The 19,230-nt window shown below is 38.1% G+C and overlaps 1 protein-coding gene and 1 pseudogene across 1 annotated transcript in view; both read left to right on the forward strand.

Moving 5' to 3' along the window:
- The window catches only part of GCFC2 (GC-rich sequence DNA-binding factor 2), a 49,442-nt gene that overhangs the window by 10,873 nt on the left and 19,339 nt on the right, over positions 1-19,230 (forward strand). The window contains exons 6-11 of the mRNA XM_077766217.1: positions 8,942-9,128; positions 11,244-11,367; positions 12,330-12,411; positions 12,897-13,009; positions 14,184-14,383; positions 17,016-17,163. Of these exons, the coding sequence (XP_077622343.1) occupies positions 8,942-9,128; positions 11,244-11,367; positions 12,330-12,411; positions 12,897-13,009; positions 14,184-14,383; positions 17,016-17,163 (854 nt within the window). The remainder of the gene's footprint in view (positions 1-8,941; positions 9,129-11,243; positions 11,368-12,329; positions 12,412-12,896; positions 13,010-14,183; positions 14,384-17,015; positions 17,164-19,230) is intronic.
- Positions 1,665-6,841, forward strand: LOC144233378 (ragulator complex protein LAMTOR1 pseudogene; annotated as a pseudogene).

Consider the following 19,230-nt stretch of genomic DNA (forward strand, 5'->3'; position numbering starts at 1 on the left):
AACTTCTCCATTGAGAAGGAAAAAGAAGAGTGGAACATACATATAATATTGAAGCTTTTGGAGGGACCGTCGAGGGACTGTTTCCTGCCTTGTCTATCTCAGCATCCTGAACTGTCATACCTTGAATACCTGGGGGCCACAGAAAACAAAAGAGCTCAGTTGCTACAGAGCCAGAAGCCTTAGAGAACTTCAGACAAACACCAAAGGGAGCAAGACACTATGAACACTTAAACCCACAAATTCTGTAATAGGGAAATTTCATATAGAAGCCCAGAGAAGATCTATCCCCCATAAAAGATTTCAGAAGACCTCCCCCTGCCCTCCACATCTCTAGCCAGGCTGATTGGTGATGTTCTTCCACTACTAGAAGCTATTTCCCTCAAGTGAATTTTCAAATGTAGACGACAACTAGAAATAACTAGAAATAAAGAGGAACAGGGAAACCTGACACAACCAAAGGAGCAAAATAAATCTTTAGAACCAATTCTGAAGAAATAGAGATCTACGAATTACTTGGCAAACAATTCAGAATTATCTACTTCTAGAAGCTGAATGTGCTATAAGAGAACACACACGACAAAATCAGGGAAACAGTACATGAACAAAGTGAGAAAATCAACAAAGCAAAACTGTTAAACAAAAAACATTCTGTAGCTAAACAATACAGTAAATGATTTGAAAATTTCACTAGAGGGGATCAACAACCTACTAGATCAAGCAGAAGAAAGAAGCAGTGACGTCAGAGACCACTGGTTTAAAATTACAAGTCAGGAACAGAAAGAATAAAGAGTGAAGAAAACCTAAGGGGCTTAACAGGACACATTAAGCAGAACAATATACATGTTACGGAACTCCGGGGAGAAGAAGAGAGTGCGGCAGGAGCTCATCCAGAGATCAAATGACCAAATGACCAATGACCAAAAACTTAACAATCTGAGAAAGGAAGTAGACATCTAGTTTCAAGCTCAGAAGATTAGAAGAAGGATAAACCCAGAGAAGCTCACACTGAGACACAATCAAATTTTCAAAGGCAGAAAGAATTTTGAAAGCAGCGAGACAAGGACCTTCTCCCGTAATAGGGAGCCCCACAAGATTATCAGTAGATTTCTCAACAGAAGCATTATAGGCCAGAAGAACTGGGATGTTATATACAAAGTGCTGAAAGAAACTCCCAGCCAAGACTGTTATAACCAGTAAAATTGTCCTTAAAAAATGAAGGAAAAATAAAGACCTCAAATAAAAGCTGAGGGAGTCCATCACCATTAGAATTGCCTTACAAAAATTGCTATTAAACGTCCTTGAAGGGGTTCCTGGGCAGCTCCTTCAGTTAAAAGCTGACTTCAGCTCAGGTCATGATCTTGCAGTTGTGGGTTCAAGCCCCACGTCAGGCTCTGTGCTGGCAATTCAGAGCCTGGACCCTGCTTCAGATTCTGTGCCTCCCTCTTTCTCTGCCTCTCCCCTGCCTGTGCACATGCACGCGTGCACGCTCTCTCTCTCTCTCTCAAAAATAAACATTGAAAATTGTTTTAAAAAGAAAGTCCTTTAGGATGTGACCAAAAGGGCTGCCTTCAGACACTGTCTTAGTGAACGCCCAGTCCGACCCCAGCCGTGGGGCACTGCTAGAGCAGTGAGAACGAGTACTTGAGACCAGGATCGAGGAGCGGATGCTGCTACTTGACCTTAGCAGCCCCCTTACCAAAGCCTTCAATGGACCTGAGCCCACCTACCACAGCCTGTCTTCCGCTCACATAGATGAACAGGCCTGGCTCTCCCCCATCCTTGCTAAGGCAGCCAGCAGCATCATTGACCTGTCTGCTGCAGATGGCCGAGGCGTAAAGCAGCACGAGTACATGGGCCGGGAAGGGAGTACACACTCACTTGGCTGTGCCGAGAGCCTGACCCACTGGAAGAAGCTGCTGCCACTGCCGTCTCTGACCAGCCAGTCCCATCAGGTGCTGGCCAGCGAGCCCATTCTCTTCTCTGACTTGTAGCAGGTCTCCAGGATAGCTGCTTATGCCTACAGTGCACTTTCTCAGATCCAAGCAGACGCAAAAGTGAGCTGATTGTTCACTTTGGGATCCCATGAAGAGAGAGATTCTTGGACTGCTCTTCTCTTTTCACCTGTCTCTACCTTGCCTCCCTTTGGTCCCTAGCCTCACTATAGTTCAAACGGAACCCTAACCTGCTACTAATCACAGAAGAGTATGGAGGAGGCGGAGAGTGAAGCTGGAAGTCTGAGCAAGTGAGGATGGGGCAAGGGAGGGTAGAACCATTTGGGACTGGCATTCAAAGCCCTGGCCAGGGATGGGTGGGGGTTAAAAAGGTTAGGACTTAGTAGGCCTTCGCTGTCACTGGGAAGGTAGAGGTACCACTGTGAGGTGATCCCTAGGGGGACAATGGGAACCCCCTTCCCCCCCTTTCTCTTGGCCCTACTCCCTTCCCCCTCTTCCTGACTTGGTACTTATATGCACCTCAGTACGGTTTGTGACCAGGGTCTGGACCAGCTTGAATTTGAATTAATTGAGTTTGTATTTCTAGCACCTTGGATTTTTACATGTTTGGGTTCTGGTTTGGTGTATCACCCTGGGTAAAGAAAGTGTACTTAAAAAAAAGTCCTTCAAGTTCAAATGGAAGGTGGCCAGCCAGTAGCGTGAAGCATATGAAATTTAAGACTGTCTGGGGTGCCTCACTAGCTTGGTCAATAGGGCGTGCAACTCTTGATCTCAGGGTTGTGAGTTCAAGCCCCACACTTGGTGTAGAGTTTTCTTAATAAAAAACTTTTGACATAAATTTGGCTTAAAATATATATAAAGCCGTCTGGTAAGGATTAAGAATGTAAACAAATAGAGAATCATATGGTATTCTAAAGGTGATGTAAAAATCACTACAGTTCAAGTATAGAATTTAAAAGATAAACACAAAAANTAAATTGAAGAAAAAATCTTTGAATTTCATTTTCAAGTAACCACAGTTACTTATGGGATGTGTGCACCTCTTGGGCACTACATGACAGCTCAGATGTTGGAATCAGATTGCACACTGCCATTCTCATCTCCTTTCCAAATTGATTTTCAGTAGGTACTTGCTTTTTATTACCGCCCCTCAAACTCACCTTCACTAATAAGACTTCATCAGAGGACTGTAGCACAATCTAATGTTGCAGCTGTGAACTAGTTAAAACTAGTATTTCAATAAATGATAAATGTGTATTCCCTTAAAATATTACTATTTAAAGAGTATATTTTTTTAAAAAAATTTTTAATGTTTTATTTATTTCTAGGAGAGAGAGAGAGAGAGACAGCGTGAGCAGGGGAGGGTCAGAGAGAGAGGGAGTCACAGACTCTGAAACAGCCTCCAGGATCTGAGATGGCTGTCAGCACAGAGCCCAATGCAGGGCTCGAACCCACGAACCGCGAGATCATGACCTAAGCGAAAGTCGGACACTTAACCGACTAAGCCACCCAGGCGCCCCTTAAAGAGTATATTTAAAATACTTCACAGCATCCCTTTGAGTTCACTTGAATGCCTTGGCATGTAGCTTGGGAACAATAATATGCATACAATTTCAAATTCTGGTTTGTTTGTTTGACACGTTATAAATATTTTCCCATGTTTCTATTACATAGTTATAATTGTAACTAATTATAAAATTGCATAATATTGGGGCAGCCAGGTAGCTCATTTGGGTGAGGGTCCAATTCTTGATTTCAGCTCGGGTCATGATCCCAGGGGCAAGGGATGGAGCCCAACGTCAGACTCCTCACTGAGCATGGAGCCTGCTTAAGATTCCCTTTCTTTCTCCCTCTGCCCCACTCCGTGCTTGTGCACATTCTCTTTTCTCTTTAAAAAAAAAAAAAAATAATAACCAGGAAGCAAGCTTTTGTGAAAAGTAAGGTTTTGTAATTTGCCACTTGCATGCAGATTTAAAGTTCCATGTTTTAAAACTGAGAATTTTACTGTAACTATGAAAAATGTCAAAGGCATGGAATTTTGAGCTGATGAGACATTGGAATACCCAGTCTCCTTTCATGCTGTTATATTTGTAAGATTAATGAGTCTTTTAAAACAATACAAATTTTCATAATTTTAGGGACGAGACCTAGATCTTTCCTACAGCACTGAATCTCAAACAGTGAAGAAGTTTGATACTTCCATTTCATTTCCACCAGTAAATTTAGAAATTATAAAGAAGCAATTAAATACTAGGTAAGTGGAATTGATTTTAAAATAATTTGTCCAGACATTTAATAGTGAAAACACTATGTTCTTTTTAATTCTTAAGTACAAATACTAATAATAAACAGATTTATAGTAAAAAATAGCAATGCCTATGTTACCACACTAGCACAACTGATTTTCTTTCTGTATAGGTCTTTTTAATCTTTTAATAGATACATACTACATGGTTGAAATCCATATATATCAAATTCTTGTTTTAATATTTTTATAAGCTTTTATCTGCATTGTTAAACAACCTTTAATTTTTAAAAATAATAAGTTGGGAGTGATGGCAAGATGCCATAGTAGGAAACCCCATACCTCATTTCCTCCTAGGATACCAACTTAACAATATACAGTCCAAGAAGCCTTTATGAGAACTCCAGAAACCAGTTCAGAAAGTTGCATTATGCCAAGCAAGCTCAAAGCCAAGAAGAGCCACATTGTAATGGGTAAGAAAAGCCATTTCATTTCAATTGCATCAGCCACTCTTTCAAGCCCACACTGCTTGTGAGAGAGCAAAAAAGCCTAACTCACAACTTCTCCATTGAGAAGGAAAAAGAAGAGTGGAACATACATATAATATTGAAGCTTTTGGAGGGACCGTCGAGGGACTGTTTCCTGCCTTGTCTATCTCAGCATCCTGAACTGTCATACCTTGAATACCTGGGGGCCACAGAAAACAAAAGAGCTCAGTTGCTACAGAGCCAGAAGCCTTAGAGAACTTCAGACAAACACCAAAGGGAGCAAGACACTATGAACACTTAAACCCACAAATTCTGTAATAGGGAAATTTCATATAGAAGCCCAGAGAAGATCTATCCCCCATAAAAGATTTCAGAAGACCTCCCCCTGCCCTCCACATCTCTAGCCAGGCTGATTGGTGATGTTCTTCCACTACTAGAAGCTATTTCCCTCAAGTGAATTTTCAAATGTAGACGACAACTAGAAATAACTAGAAATAAAGAGGAACAGGGAAACCTGACACAACCAAAGGAGCAAAATAAATCTTTAGAACCAATTCTGAAGAAGTAGAGATCTACGAATTACTTGGCAAACAATTCAGAATTATCTACTTCTAGAAGCTGAATGTGCTATAAGAGAACACACACGACAAAATCAGGGAAACAGTACATGAACAAAGTGAGAAAATCAACAAAGCAAAACTGTTAAACAAAAAACATTCTGTAGCTAAACAATACAGTAAATGATTTGAAAATTTCACTAGAGGGGATCAACAACCTACTAGATCAAGCAGAAGAAAGAAGCAGTGACGTCAGAGACCACTGGTTTAAAATTACAAGTCAGGAACAGAAAGAATAAAGAGTGAAGAAAACCTAAGGGGCTTAACAGGACACATTAAGCAGAACAATATACATGTTACGGAACTCCGGGGAGAAGAAGAGAGTGCGGCAGGAGCTCATCCAGAGATCAAATGACCAAATGACCAATGACCAAAAACTTAACAATCTGAGAAAGGAAGTAGACATCTAGTTTCAAGCTCAGAAGATTAGAAGAAGGATAAACCCAGAGAAGCTCACACTGAGACACAATCAAATTTTCAAAGGCAGAAAGAATTTTGAAAGCAGCGAGACAAGGACCTTCTCCCGTAATAGGGAGCCCCACAAGATTATCAGTAGATTTCTCAACAGAAGCATTATAGGCCAGAAGAACTGGGATGTTATATACAAAGTGCTGAAAGAAACTCCCAGCCAAGACTGTTATAACCAGTAAAATTGTCCTTAAAAAATGAAGGAAAAATAAAGACCTCAAATAAAAGCTGAGGGAGTCCATCACCATTAGAATTGCCTTACAAAAATTGCTATTAAACGTCCTTGAAGGGGTTCCTGGGCAGCTCCTTCAGTTAAAAGCTGACTTCAGCTCAGGTCATGATCTTGCAGTTGTGGGTTCAAGCCCCACGTCAGGCTCTGTGCTGGCAATTCAGAGCCTGGACCCTGCTTCAGATTCTGTGCCTCCCTCTTTCTCTGCCTCTCCCCTGCCTGTGCACATGCACGCGTGCACGCTCTCTCTCTCTCTCTCAAAAATAAACATTGAAAATTGTTTTAAAAAGAAAGTCCTTTAGGATGTGACCAAAAGGGCTGCCTTCAGACACTGTCTTAGTGAACGCCCAGTCCGACCCCAGCCGTGGGGCACTGCTAGAGCAGTGAGAACGAGTACTTGAGACCAGGATCGAGGAGCGGATGCTGCTACTTGACCTTAGCAGCCCCCTTACCAAAGCCTTCAATGGACCTGAGCCCACCTACCACAGCCTGTCTTCCGCTCACATAGATGAACAGGCCTGGCTCTCCCCCATCCTTGCTAAGGCAGCCAGCAGCATCATTGACCTGTCTGCTGCAGATGGCCGAGGCGTGAAGCAGCACGAGTACATGGGCCGGGAAGGGAGTACACACTCACTTGGCTGTGCCGAGAGCCTGACCCACTGGAAGAAGCTGCTGCCACTGCTGTCTCTGACCAGCCAGTCCCATCAGGTGCTGGCCAGCGAGCCCATTCTCTTCTCTGACTTGTAGCAGGTCTCCAGGATAGCTGCTTATGCCTACAGTGCACTTTCTCAGATCCAAGCAGACGCAAAAGTGAGCTGATTGTTCACTTTGGGATCCCATGAAGAGAGAGATTCTTGGACTGCTCTTCTCTTTTCACCTGTCTCTACCTTGCCTCCCTTTGGTCCCTAGCCTCACTATAGTTCAAACGGAACCCTAACCTGCTACTAATCACAGAAGAGTATGGAGGAGGCGGAGAGTGAAGCTGGAAGTCTGAGCAAGTGAGGATGGGGCAAGGGAGGGTAGAACCATTTGGGACTGGCATTCAAAGCCCTGGCCAGGGATGGGTGGGGGTTAAAAAGGTTAGGACTTAGTAGGCCTTCGCTGTCACTGGGAAGGTAGAGGTACCACTGTGAGGTGATCCCTAGGGGGACAATGGGAACCCCCTTCCCCCCCTTTCTCTTGGCCCTACTCCCTTCCCCCTCTTCCTGACTTGGTACTTATATGCACCTCAGTACGGTTTGTGACCAGGGTCTGGACCAGCTTGAATTTGAATTAATTGAGTTTGTATTTCTAGCACCTTGGATTTTTACATGTTTGGGTTCTGGTTTGGTGTATCACCCTGGGTAAAGAAAGTGTACTTAAAAAAAAGTCCTTCAAGTTCAAATGGAAGGTGGCCAGCCAGTAGCGTGAAGCATATGAAATTTAAGACTGTCTGGGGTGCCTCACTAGCTTGGTCAATAGGGCGTGCAACTCTTGATCTCAGGGTTGTGAGTTCAAGCCCCACACTTGGTGTAGAGTTTTCTTAATAAAAAACTTTTGACATAAATTTGGCTTAAAATATATATAAAGCCGTCTGGTAAGGATTAAGAATGTAAACAAATAGAGAATCATATGGTATTCTAAAGGTGATGTAAAAATCACTACAGTTCAAGTATAGAATTTAAAAGATAAACACAAAAAGCTAACATTGTTAATGAATAAAAATTTTTTTAATGTAATATGGGACTTCAGTAACAAGTGGAGGAAATAAGGAATAGCGTTCTTGTATGTGATTGAAGTTATCAGCTTAAAATCAGTTATTAGAACTATAACGTTTTTTATAATCCCAGTGGTAAACACACACAGAGACACAAATGTATAGAAGATGAACAAAAGAAAGTGAGAAAAGACTGAAGGTATGTCACTACAAAAATCAAAACACTAAGGTAGCAAGAGCAGAAAAGGCACAAAATAACTACAAGACATTATTATCTTTGTTCCAGGGAAGAAGACATTTGTTCTTTAAGGGGGATAGAAAAAGATGACATTTGGTCTAAGCAGGTGCTTAACTAATGATTTTTCATTATATACAGCAAGTTAGCTGGAGGATTTGAATTTTTTAAAGAAAGTTGAAGTCCACATACTGTGAATTTATTACTTCATTTGTAGTTAATTCTCAAATTTTAATATACTCACAGTGTCGGATATTAGTGAAAAACCTATTCCAGATATTTTTAAAGAAATGGTGTTCTTATTCCTCTACTGGCACATATATGGAGAGAGAAATGACTTTTAAAAAATAAGCAGACGTTGAATTATATTTGACACTTGTTTCATGCTACATTAGTTGATACACGTGACACTCATAAGAGTTTAAAAAAAAAAGTGGACTGTCTTATCAATAAGAGCAGTGTACGGGGGACTGCAGCAAATATAGAAAACATGCCTCAAACAACATCAAATTCTAATGACACATAAAACCATTGAGTCACAAAATATTAAATTATACCAAATCATAACATGCTCACATGGTTTTAATACCAGCTTATTCACAAAAATACCCATATTCCAAGAAAGACCACAAAGTGATTTAACAGTTACTCCCCATGGACTCTTGTATTTCATATATAAGACCTTGGAATGTCTAGCAACTCAACTCACCTAGTTTACAAATTCTGATCAATCCACACTTAATTAACTTTGACTCTAAAATTATCCTCGGATTAGCTCAAGCACATAAAAACCTGTAAGTGTCCTTTCCTCCCATTTCCTTTGAGACCTCTTTCATTGTGGTGTTCTCCTTTGCTCAGCAAGTCTCATAAACCCAGGTTTATATAATTGTCCATTTCCTTGTTGGTTTCTGTAAGGTAGCTTTAAAAAAACTCATTAGACTGATAGTTACTGTAGTAGAAATAGAAGTTGGAGAAACACAGTTTTCATTTATTTTTATTTTGTTTATTTAGATTAACATTGCTACAGGATACTCACCGCTCACACTTGAGGGAATATGAAAAATATATACAAGATATCAAGAGCTCGAAGAATACCATCCAGAACCTAGAGAATTCATCAAATCAAGCTCTAAATTTTAAATTCTATAAAAGCATGAAAATTTATGTGGAAAATTTAATTGACTGTCTTAATGAAAAGGTACATAAGGTTATAAATACAGTATTTCCTGTTTATAAAGAAATCCCCTTACCATGAGATATTTTTTTAAAGTCTGAATCCCACAACTACTTTCCTTTAGGGTTTTCCTACACATATTTGACATGCTGTGATATTAAGTGTCCCCTTAATATTAGTTTTTTTTGCAATTATTTTGGTATTGTAAATAACAAGAGTTAAATTTTTGTGTTAAAATTCTGTTTAAAAAAAATTCTTAGTGAATTATTAAGTCAGAGTTTCTAAATATCTTTTAAGGCCTATGAATCATTGCTAAATTATTTGAATACCAGAGAGATTACATCAGTTTTATTTTCAGCTTCATTTTATATATTTATTTTTTTAATTTTTTAAATGTTTTTTATTTATTTTTGAGAGAGAGACAGTGTGAGCGAGGAGGATCAGAGAGAGAGGGAGATAACAGAATCCGAAGACGGGCTCCAGGCTCTGAGCTGTCAGCACAGAGCCCAATGCAGGGCTCAAACGCACGAACCGTGAGATCATGACCTAAGACGAAGTTGAACGCTTAACTGACTGAGCCACCCAGGCACCCCAGCTTACTTCATTTTAAAACACAATTTTTGCAGGGGTACCTGGGTGGCTCAGTCAGTTAAGCATCCGACTTCAGCTCAGGTCATGGTCTCACCGGTTCATGAGTTTGAGCCCTGCATTGGGCTTTCTGCTGTCAGTACAGCCTGCTTAGAATCCTCTGTGTGTCTGTCTGTCTCTGTCGCGCGCGCGTGCGCTCGCTCGCTCTCTCTGCCCTCCACCCTTACTTGCGCTCTCAAAAATAACATTAAAAATTTTTTTATAAATAATGGTTTTTGTACATATTTGATCTCAAAACCTTTATTTTATTAACACATGTAGTCTGTGATGTGTCTTATTTGCCTTGTTATCTTTTCAGTTCATAGGCGCAATTTTCCTTTTTCCTTTTCTTTTTTTCCTTATATGGTGAAAATTCTTTACTACTGCTTAAAGTTTTTAATGCTACTTGATGTAGGTAAACTTTCCGTTTTGTCTTCTGATTTCGTTTACAGTGTTTTCTTTGACATCCTGACTTTGACATTTTTGTGTTAATCATATTTATAGATCATTCTTTCCCTTTATAAGTTCTGTTTTTGTTTTATACATACTAAGCCCTTACATTTGACTTTTTTTTTTTTAAGCAAACCATTTAAAAAAATACACTCTACTTCATTGCTTTTTATTTACATTTTAAAAACTACCAAACAATTGGGTTTTTTTTCTCTCCAGTTGTTTCAAGTTTTACTTTTACTGTCACTTGGTAGTTACTTTCTGAAGTATTTATTGCAATACAACTTTCTTCATCGATCCTTGAAGAATTAAACTGTTAAAGTCTCATTGGCATACACATTGATGTACCCAGGGCAGCTGCTTTGTAAACATCATTGGAGTTGGGGAGAATTATTGCCCAAGAAACATCAGAATGTCGATTTTAACTAATCATTCATTTTTGCTTCATAGCTTTCTTACCTGTCTGGTTAAGTCTCTTCTATCTCCCCTTTTTTTCAGATTTATCAGTTTCCTCAAGTGCCCTCACACAGTCTACCCCCTAGGCTTCTAAAAAATATCTGTACCCTTCCTAATATCTGAAATAAAAAAGAATCCTATTTGGGGGTGCGTGGGTGGCTCAGTTGAGCATCTGACTTTTGATTTCAGTTCAGTCATAATCTCACGGTTCGTGAGTTAAAGCCCCACATCGAGCTCTGACAGTGCACAGCTTACTTGGGATTCTCTCTCTCTCCCTCTCTGCCCCTCTCCCACTCACACGTGTGCTTTCTCTCAAATTACAAAAAAATCCTAATACTTATCTTTTCACTCCTATCCATGTTCCTGACCCCAGCCCATTTGCTTTCATTATTTATGATATTTATAGCTGTTTTAGTACAGTTAGTTGATTATCAGTTTTAAAGTATTGGCAGCCAGATCTGTATCTCACAATATTTTTTTAATTAAAATGTGGTAGTACTGAAAATGTTCCTTTTATAGGAGTAGTGAGCACGTACGTATGCTTATCTAAGTATTACTTTTTATGATTATTGATCTACAAAATGTTACTTATATGTGTATTTTCAGATTATCAGCATCCAAGAAATAGAGTCATCCATGCATGCACTCCTTTTAAAACAAGCCATGACCTTTATGAAACGCAGGCAAGATGAATTAAAACATGAATCAACGTATTTACAACAGTTATCACGTTAGTGTTTTTCATATTCAATATGACTTATTCATTAAGCTGGATTATCAGCTAGAGAATAAAAATATTTTCATTCCTGTTTTAAAATAATGCTTTTTTGTGTATTTTCCCACTAACTTTTCACCTACCCCTTTGCAAAAAACCCAAAATATTTATAACTAGGGCTTCAAAATATCTTGAATTGAGTCAAAGACAAAAAAATAAAAATTATAACTTCTACTCATTTGGTATTTGAGACAGTATGTGTCCATATATTGACTTTGTTGAGATGAGTTGACATAAGTCTGTAGGCTGTGTCGGAAATCTAACTTAAAGATTTCATGGCCAATCCACAGATTAGGGATGGAGGTTAAAGACCTTTTGGTGGGTTTCAGTAGAGAATCATCTGTAAGATCTCAAATAAGATTTGGATGCTGCCTTTTAGTTCCCACACTGGTTTTGTATTTTCAAAGATGCCTTCCTTTGATTAAGGTGCTTTTGGAGAATAGTGAAAGAGATAAGATCATAACCAAGTAGCTGGTTAAAGCAAAATGACTTTCAAACACATGACTTGTAGTTAGTTATAAATTATGGTACAGGTTAAGAAACAATATGAATAACTTATTGGTAATGCAAATATTTTTAGTAATTCAGGGATAGAAAAAAAATGGGTGAAAACAACTGAAAAAGAATACAAGAAAAAGAAACATTGTAGAATTTTATTACTGTTCTCAAGTGCTGAACTATATTCATCAGCCAAGGTGTCTTAGGCTAGCAGGCTCAATGCCTATTAATATTGTGATAGGGAGTTAACATTGTAATTTCATTACATGGTGAAGTATGCAATTTAAGCATATTAATTGTGTTTATATATATTTATATATGTATGTATATATACCCAAAATACAACTTTTGTATTCAGAATGTTTCATTTTATTTCTTTGAAGAATTTACAGTATGAAATTAATTTTATTTGTTAACAGACAAAGCCGAGACATCAACAAATGGAAGCTTGGCTGTAGATGAAAAAACTCCATGGATTTTGGAAGAGGTTGAATCTCGAAGGTAGCTATATAAAGTGAAGACTTAGAGCATCATCGAGCAAGTATTTTTCACTACTTTAGTTAGCCCATATAGTATAATAACCATAACTGAACATTAATTTGTGAGAATGACATAAAACCAACATTTAAACAGTTCTTACCCCTAGGGTTTAAAGACACACTGGTATATTGGATCAGTCAAAAGGAATGGGTAAGATGGCATTTATCAGTCTGGGAATTACCTATAACTAGAAGCTGGTTATTATTGTTCCCCCCCCTCTTTAAAATCTGAGTAGCCAGAAAAACAGGGAGAACCACCAGTTCAGATAATGAAGCTAAAATGCCAAAAGTTATAACAAAATTGTGTGCTAATAATGGTACATGTTCTGGACATTTTAATTAAATGATGACTCCTAGTTTTTGTTTTAAAGCATTTCTTTTCAGCAGGAACTGTTTGTTTTGTTTAGGAACTGTTTTAATTTGTTTTTGGTTTATTGCAAAACACAGGTCACAAAGAAGACAAGCAAGGGCACTTTCTGGGAATTGTGATCATCAGGAAGGGACATCTAGTGATGATGAACTGTCTTCAGCAGACATGATTGACTTCCAGAAAACCCACGGTCAGTTACCGGGTTTCTAATATGTCTTAATTTGAAGTATTGAAATGGTAGGAAATGCTTTGCTGTGATTCTCCTTAAATATAGTTAGGGAAATTCAAGAAAAAAGGAACACATTTTTTTCCCCTTTAAGACTTCCTGGGGTGCCTGGCTGGCTCAGTCCATAGAGTCTGTGATTCATGATCTTGGAGTTGTGCATTCAAGCACCACATTGGGGGTAGAATTTACTTTTTAAAAAAAAAGAAAAAAGAAGGACTTTTCCTGCTTTTGAAAAAATGGGATAAAATGGAGGAACATTGTGAGTTTTCTGCATCTTTATTGTTTTTTCTCTCAACTTTTCTCATCTTTAATAAAGGAACCATGAACATTTTGGTTTCATTTCTCTACCGCATACTTTCTATATTACCATTTTTAATTGAAAACAATTAAATTTAGGAGTGCCTGGCTGGCTCAGTTGGTAAAGCATGCAGTTCTTGATCTCATGATTATGAGTTAGAGCCCCACATTGAGGGTAAAGGTTACTTAAAAATAAAGTCTTTTGAAAATAAATCAAACACTTAAATTTAGTAACATTATTTTAGTGATATATAGGTAAAATATTGCATATTTGAAAGAATGTGGGCTTTACAGGGGCACCTGGGTGGCTTAGTTAAGTGTCTGACTTTGGCTCAGGTCATGATCTCACAGGAGCCCCACGTTGGGCTCTGTACTGACAGCTTGGAACTTGGAGCCTAGAGCCTGCTTTGGATTTTGTCTCTCTCTTTCTCTCTCTCTCTGCCCCTCCCCCTTCCTCGCTCTGTCTCTCAAAAATAATAAGTAAACGTTAAAAAAGTTTTAAAAAGAAAGAAGGTGGGCTTTACAGTCAAACAGATGGGTTTGAAGACGGTCTCTATTTTGTGTGATCTTAGATCCATTAACCCTCCTGAATTTCATGTTTGCTTGTTTCTTGTCTGTAAATAGATAGTCACACCTACGTTGTACAGAAGATCAATAAGTGGTGGATTTTGTTAGTGTCAATATTGCTATTAAAGTGATTTTTTTTTATAAAACCTAATTTATATGTAAATATCGAAAGGAAAGTTTTCAGCTCTTTTAAGTTCATAGTTATACATGTTTATAGGAAGCGAAGTTCACAAACTTAAAATGCATAATATACAGAGACTCATTTTGTTTACAGATGAAATTTTACAAGATCATAAGAAGATTTTTGAAGATGTACATGATGATTTTTGTAATATCCAAAATATTTTGTTGAAATTTCAACAATGGCGAGAAAAGTTTCCTGATTCTTATTATGAAGCTTTCATTAGTTTATGCATACCGAAGCTTTTAAACCCCCTAATCCGACTTCACTTGATTGATTGGAATCCTCTTAAGGTATTTAAGCTTAATATGTAAAAGAAATATTTCTGTCCTGTTCATTACTGAAGTGCCCTTGTTATCAGGTTAGCTTTAGTGTATACAGAGTTGGAATTAATAATTGGTGCTTTGGGGTAGTAACCTGCATTCATCTTTTCTTGGTTCTTCCTTTATTTTTAAGGCTGAATAGCACTAAACATCTATCAAGGAAACACTTTTTTATTTTTTTTATTTTTTTTACCTTCTATGATAAGTTCAAAGTCCATTTTAAATCATTTAAAAGTGTGAAGCTGGCATTAGCTTTTAAGAATTTTAGTCTGTTGGACATAGGTACCAAGAGTTCTGAAGTTGGAGATACTGTATTGGGAATATTTGGTTTGGAAAGCTACACTGAAGAGGGGGGTTTAAATGAGAATTTAAAGGATATATGATTTAAAATGGGGAAAAAAAGGAGAACTTTTTTTGTAAAGGCGCATAAGGAAAAAGCCTAGTTCAGGAGCTAGAGGCTGCATAGAGGTTCAAATCCTAAATTAAAAGATAGGAACTTATTTTGGTAAATAATTGGAAGAGTGGCCTTATGGAAGTAATGTTTTAAGAAGCCCTAGCAGCTGGGTAACTTGGAGGAAAGGAAGAGATGAAGATAATACTGGAAGGCTATTACTGTAGTCCAGGTCCAAGGTAGTGAATCCCTTACATAAGTGATAGTGGTAAAGGGAAGAAAAAGAAAAGGTTGATTACAGGAAGTTTTATTAATTAAGAATCAGTAAAAAGCTTCTGCACAGTGATGGAAACAAAACTAAAAGCAGCCCCCTAAATAGGGGGAAATATTTGCAAATGACATATCCAATAAAGAATTAGTATCCAAAATTTATGAAGAACTTCTACAGTTCAACACTCCCCCCCAGAAAAATCCAGTTAACAATTAGGCAGAAGACATGAATAGACATTTCTCCAAAAAGACATCCACATGGCTAACAGACACATGAAAAGATGCTCAACATAATTCATCATTAGGGAAATGCAAATCAAAACCACAGTGAGATATCACCTCACATCTGTCAGAATGGCTACAATCAAAAACACAAGAAACAACAAGTGATGGTGAAGATGTGGAGAAAAAGGAGTCTTCATGCACTGTTAATGGAAATGCAAGCTGGTGCAGCCACTATGGAAAATGGTATGGAAGTTCCTCAAAATGTTAAAAATAGAACTACCCTCTGATCTAGTAGTCACACTACTGGGTATTTACCCCCCAAAATGTTAAAACATTAATTCATACATGCACCCCTATGTATATAGTAGCATTATTTACAGTTGCCACGATATGGAAGCAGCCTAAGTGTCCGTGGACTGATGAAAGGATAAAGAAGATGTGGGGGGGGTGTGTATCTGTGTACACAATGGAATATTACGTGACCATAAAAAAGAATGAAACCTTGTCATCTCCAATAACACGGATGGAGCTAGAGAGTATAATGCCAAGTGAAATAAGTCAGAAATACCATATGACTTCACTCAAATGTGGAGTTTAAGAAATAAATGAGCAAAGGAAAAAGAGACAAATCAAGAAACATACTCTTAACCGTGGAGAACAAACTGATGATTACCAGAAGGGAAGGAGCTAAGGGGATGGCTGAAGTAGGTGATCAGGATTAAGGAGTGCACTTGTGATGAGTGCTGAGAGGTATATGGAACTGTGGAGTTCACTATACTGGACACCAGACACTAATATAACTTTTAACTATATTGGTATTAAAATTAAAGAATTAGTAAAATACTGAGGTAACCCTAACACACCACATTGAAAGGTGACCCCAGTGTTCTGATTCTGGGTTATTAGAATAGTGGTAGTTCCATTCATAGAAATGGGAACTTTGCAGAGAGAAAAAAATGTCGAAGGAAGTTTTACTTTGTACCTGGATGCTGAAATGATAGTGGAACATCCATGTGCATGTGCCTAGTAATAAAATGGAAATGAGAAGACCAAGTTGAAGAATAGAGGAAACCAGATAAAAATTTAACCAAGTGAAGGAGACATAGCCATGTCCTTTTATCTTTCTCTGCCCCAGTCATGCGTGCCTGTTGCTCTGTGTTGGGTTCAGGGCCAGGCAGTCCTCCTAGTACAGAAACTGAGCTTATCCCTAAGGAAATGGTAAGTAGTTTGTTGTACAGGAGCCTCGTTGTTAAGCATTCAGGCTGAATTGAGTATCCTGTTATACCTAGCAGAGATCTGTTCATTCAACAAATAATAACTGGCCATCTGCTACTTGCCTCGTAACCTAAACCACCTGTAAATACACATTTGTGCCTATGAGAATTGAGGGAACCAAAAGTGAATTTTTATAAACAAATTCCATATTAAGTGATATTCTTACAAGTGTATATTTTCATTAGTAAAGTGTGGTAGGTTCTGAATATGGCATGTTTGGCATATTTGTCATATGAATGATACATGGAATGTAGTTTTTTGTCATATTATTGAGACATCATGTCTGGTCATGCCATCCTGCCTATGCTTGGTCTAGTACTTTATATAAGGGGTTAAAATATGGAATTACTTTTTTTTTTATTCTCAGAAAAGCTCTAGTGATTACTGAAAAGTTAACTTTTTAAAAACAAACTATTAAAAAATAATAATTTTATTTATAAGTTTGATGCTGTAGGCTTAAAACAGATGCCATGGTTCACATCTATAGAAGAATATGTGGCTACCAGTATGGAAGATTCAAAGAAGGAAGATGGTTCTGATAAAATCTTGTCTGGTGTCATCAACAAAACCGTTATTCCTCGACTTACAGGTACTGCTTTGTAATCTTGATAAAACTAAATTGTACTCTGGCAGAGTCTGAGATCATTAATATCTGTTACAGTCACAGATATCTTTATCAGAAGTTTTCAAATACAAGGAAATGTAATATGCATTAAAAATCAAGAGATGTCATAATTGAAGGTGATTAAAAGCACTTGTTTGCACGATTGTCTACCAGACTGCTGGTATTTTCAGCTTTTAGCATTTGTGAGATTAGTTGTTGCTTTTATTACACCTAAGTCATTTATTAGGGGCATACTTTGATTTCAACTGTATGTATTCTTTTCTCTCGACTTCTTCCCCTTGTTATATGTTTTTTAATGTTTATTTTTGAGAGAGCGAGACAGAGCATGAGCAAGGGAGGGGCAGAAAGAGAGGAAGACTCAGATTCTGAAGCAGGCTCCATATTCTGAGCTATTAGCACACAGCCTTACACCTGACTCAAACTCACAAACCGCGAGATCGTGACCTGAGCCGTAGCTGAACACTTAACCACCTAAGCCACCCAGGTGCCCCATGTTACTCTTTCTTTAAAAAAAAACATTACTACATCTTCCTCACATCTGCACTTACCATTGATGCCTGTGCTTCAGTCTGAAGCTTTGTTTTATCTAAAATTGTACTTGATAAAAATCTGTTTCACCATTGCACTGAGCGTGGATTTTGATAGCAGTCTATAGAACTGTCTTAAATGATGAAGCAACCACTTACCTTGCTTCTTAGCCAGTTTGGCTAAAACTTTTAAGATTTTTCTCAGCCTATCTTGTCGTACAGTCATGGTTGTATTAGGAAGCTACTAATTTTACCTAGCCCTCTTAATGATAGTGTAGAATATGTAGGACTGATTTAAGTACTCTTCTGAAAACTCCAGATACTTCACTTAAAATTAAACTTCAAATAAGTAGAATAATGAGAAATTAATACTGTATATTCTCCAGTTCTGTCCTAGATGCCCTTGTACTCTTCATGAGCCCTCTAGGCTATTTCATGCTCTCCTTTAGTGTCATCTGTATTTGTGTTGTTCAGTGTGGTAACCAGTAACTAAATGTGATTAATAACATACACATTTTGACAAAATAAAATTAAAATTCAGTTCCTCAGTCACACCAATGACACTAAATTCTTAATAGTCCTATGTAGCTCATGGCCATCAGTGCGGATACAATGTGTTTTTTCCATCATTTAGAAAGTTACTTTGGATAGTACTACTCTACACAATTTTAAGTCTAAAGGAACTAGAGAAAGTCTGCATCTTTCTTATCAAAGTACCTTCTGAATACATTCACTTCTATGTCCAACAGGCACTCTTTCCCACTCGTGCACATTCTCCCTCTAAAATAAAAAATAAATAAAATAGATTGGCCAATTCCAAAAGGAAAAAGTGGGCCATATGAATATCTGAGGAAACAGAATCCAAGGCAGTGGAAACAGCAAATGCAAAGGCCCTGAGACAGGAGCCAGCCTAGTTTGATTGAAAAACAGCACATGGGCCAGTGTAGCTATACTGGAGTGAGGAAGGGTGGAGAGCAGAAAGAGGTTAACAAGATAACATGAGCTACGTTATATAAGTCCTTATAATCATTTGTAAGGACTTCATTTTTTTGTAAGTGAAAAAGTGAAAAGTAATTGGAGAGGTGTTTTTTTGTTTTTGTTTTTGTTTTTTTAAGTTTATTTTGAGAGAACAAGTAGGGAGGAGCAGAGAGAGAGAGGTGGACAGAGAATCTGAAGTGGGCTCTCTGTTGTCAGCACAGAGAGTTCAGTGCTGGGCGTGAACTCCTAAACCACAAGATCATGACTTGAGCTGAAGTCAGTTGCCACCCAGGTGCCCAGAGAGTTTTGAACGGAGAAATGGCACTGTCTGCCTAATATTTTAACAGAATCACTGGGGTTACTGTGTTGAAAATGAACAGTAGGCCGACCACTTATGAAGCTTTTGCAGTAATGAAGCAACAGGTCATACTGGCTTGGGCTAGGAGTTTGTTAAAAGTGAAGGTGCTGAAAAGTAGTCGAGTTCAGCATACATTTCAAAGATAACACTAACAGAATTTGAGAATGG

Source organism: Crocuta crocuta, unplaced genomic scaffold, assembly GCF_008692635.1.
Source record: "Crocuta crocuta isolate KB4526 unplaced genomic scaffold, BGI_CrCroc_1.0 scaffold113, whole genome shotgun sequence".
Classification (NCBI taxonomy): domain Eukaryota; kingdom Metazoa; phylum Chordata; class Mammalia; order Carnivora; family Hyaenidae; genus Crocuta; species Crocuta crocuta.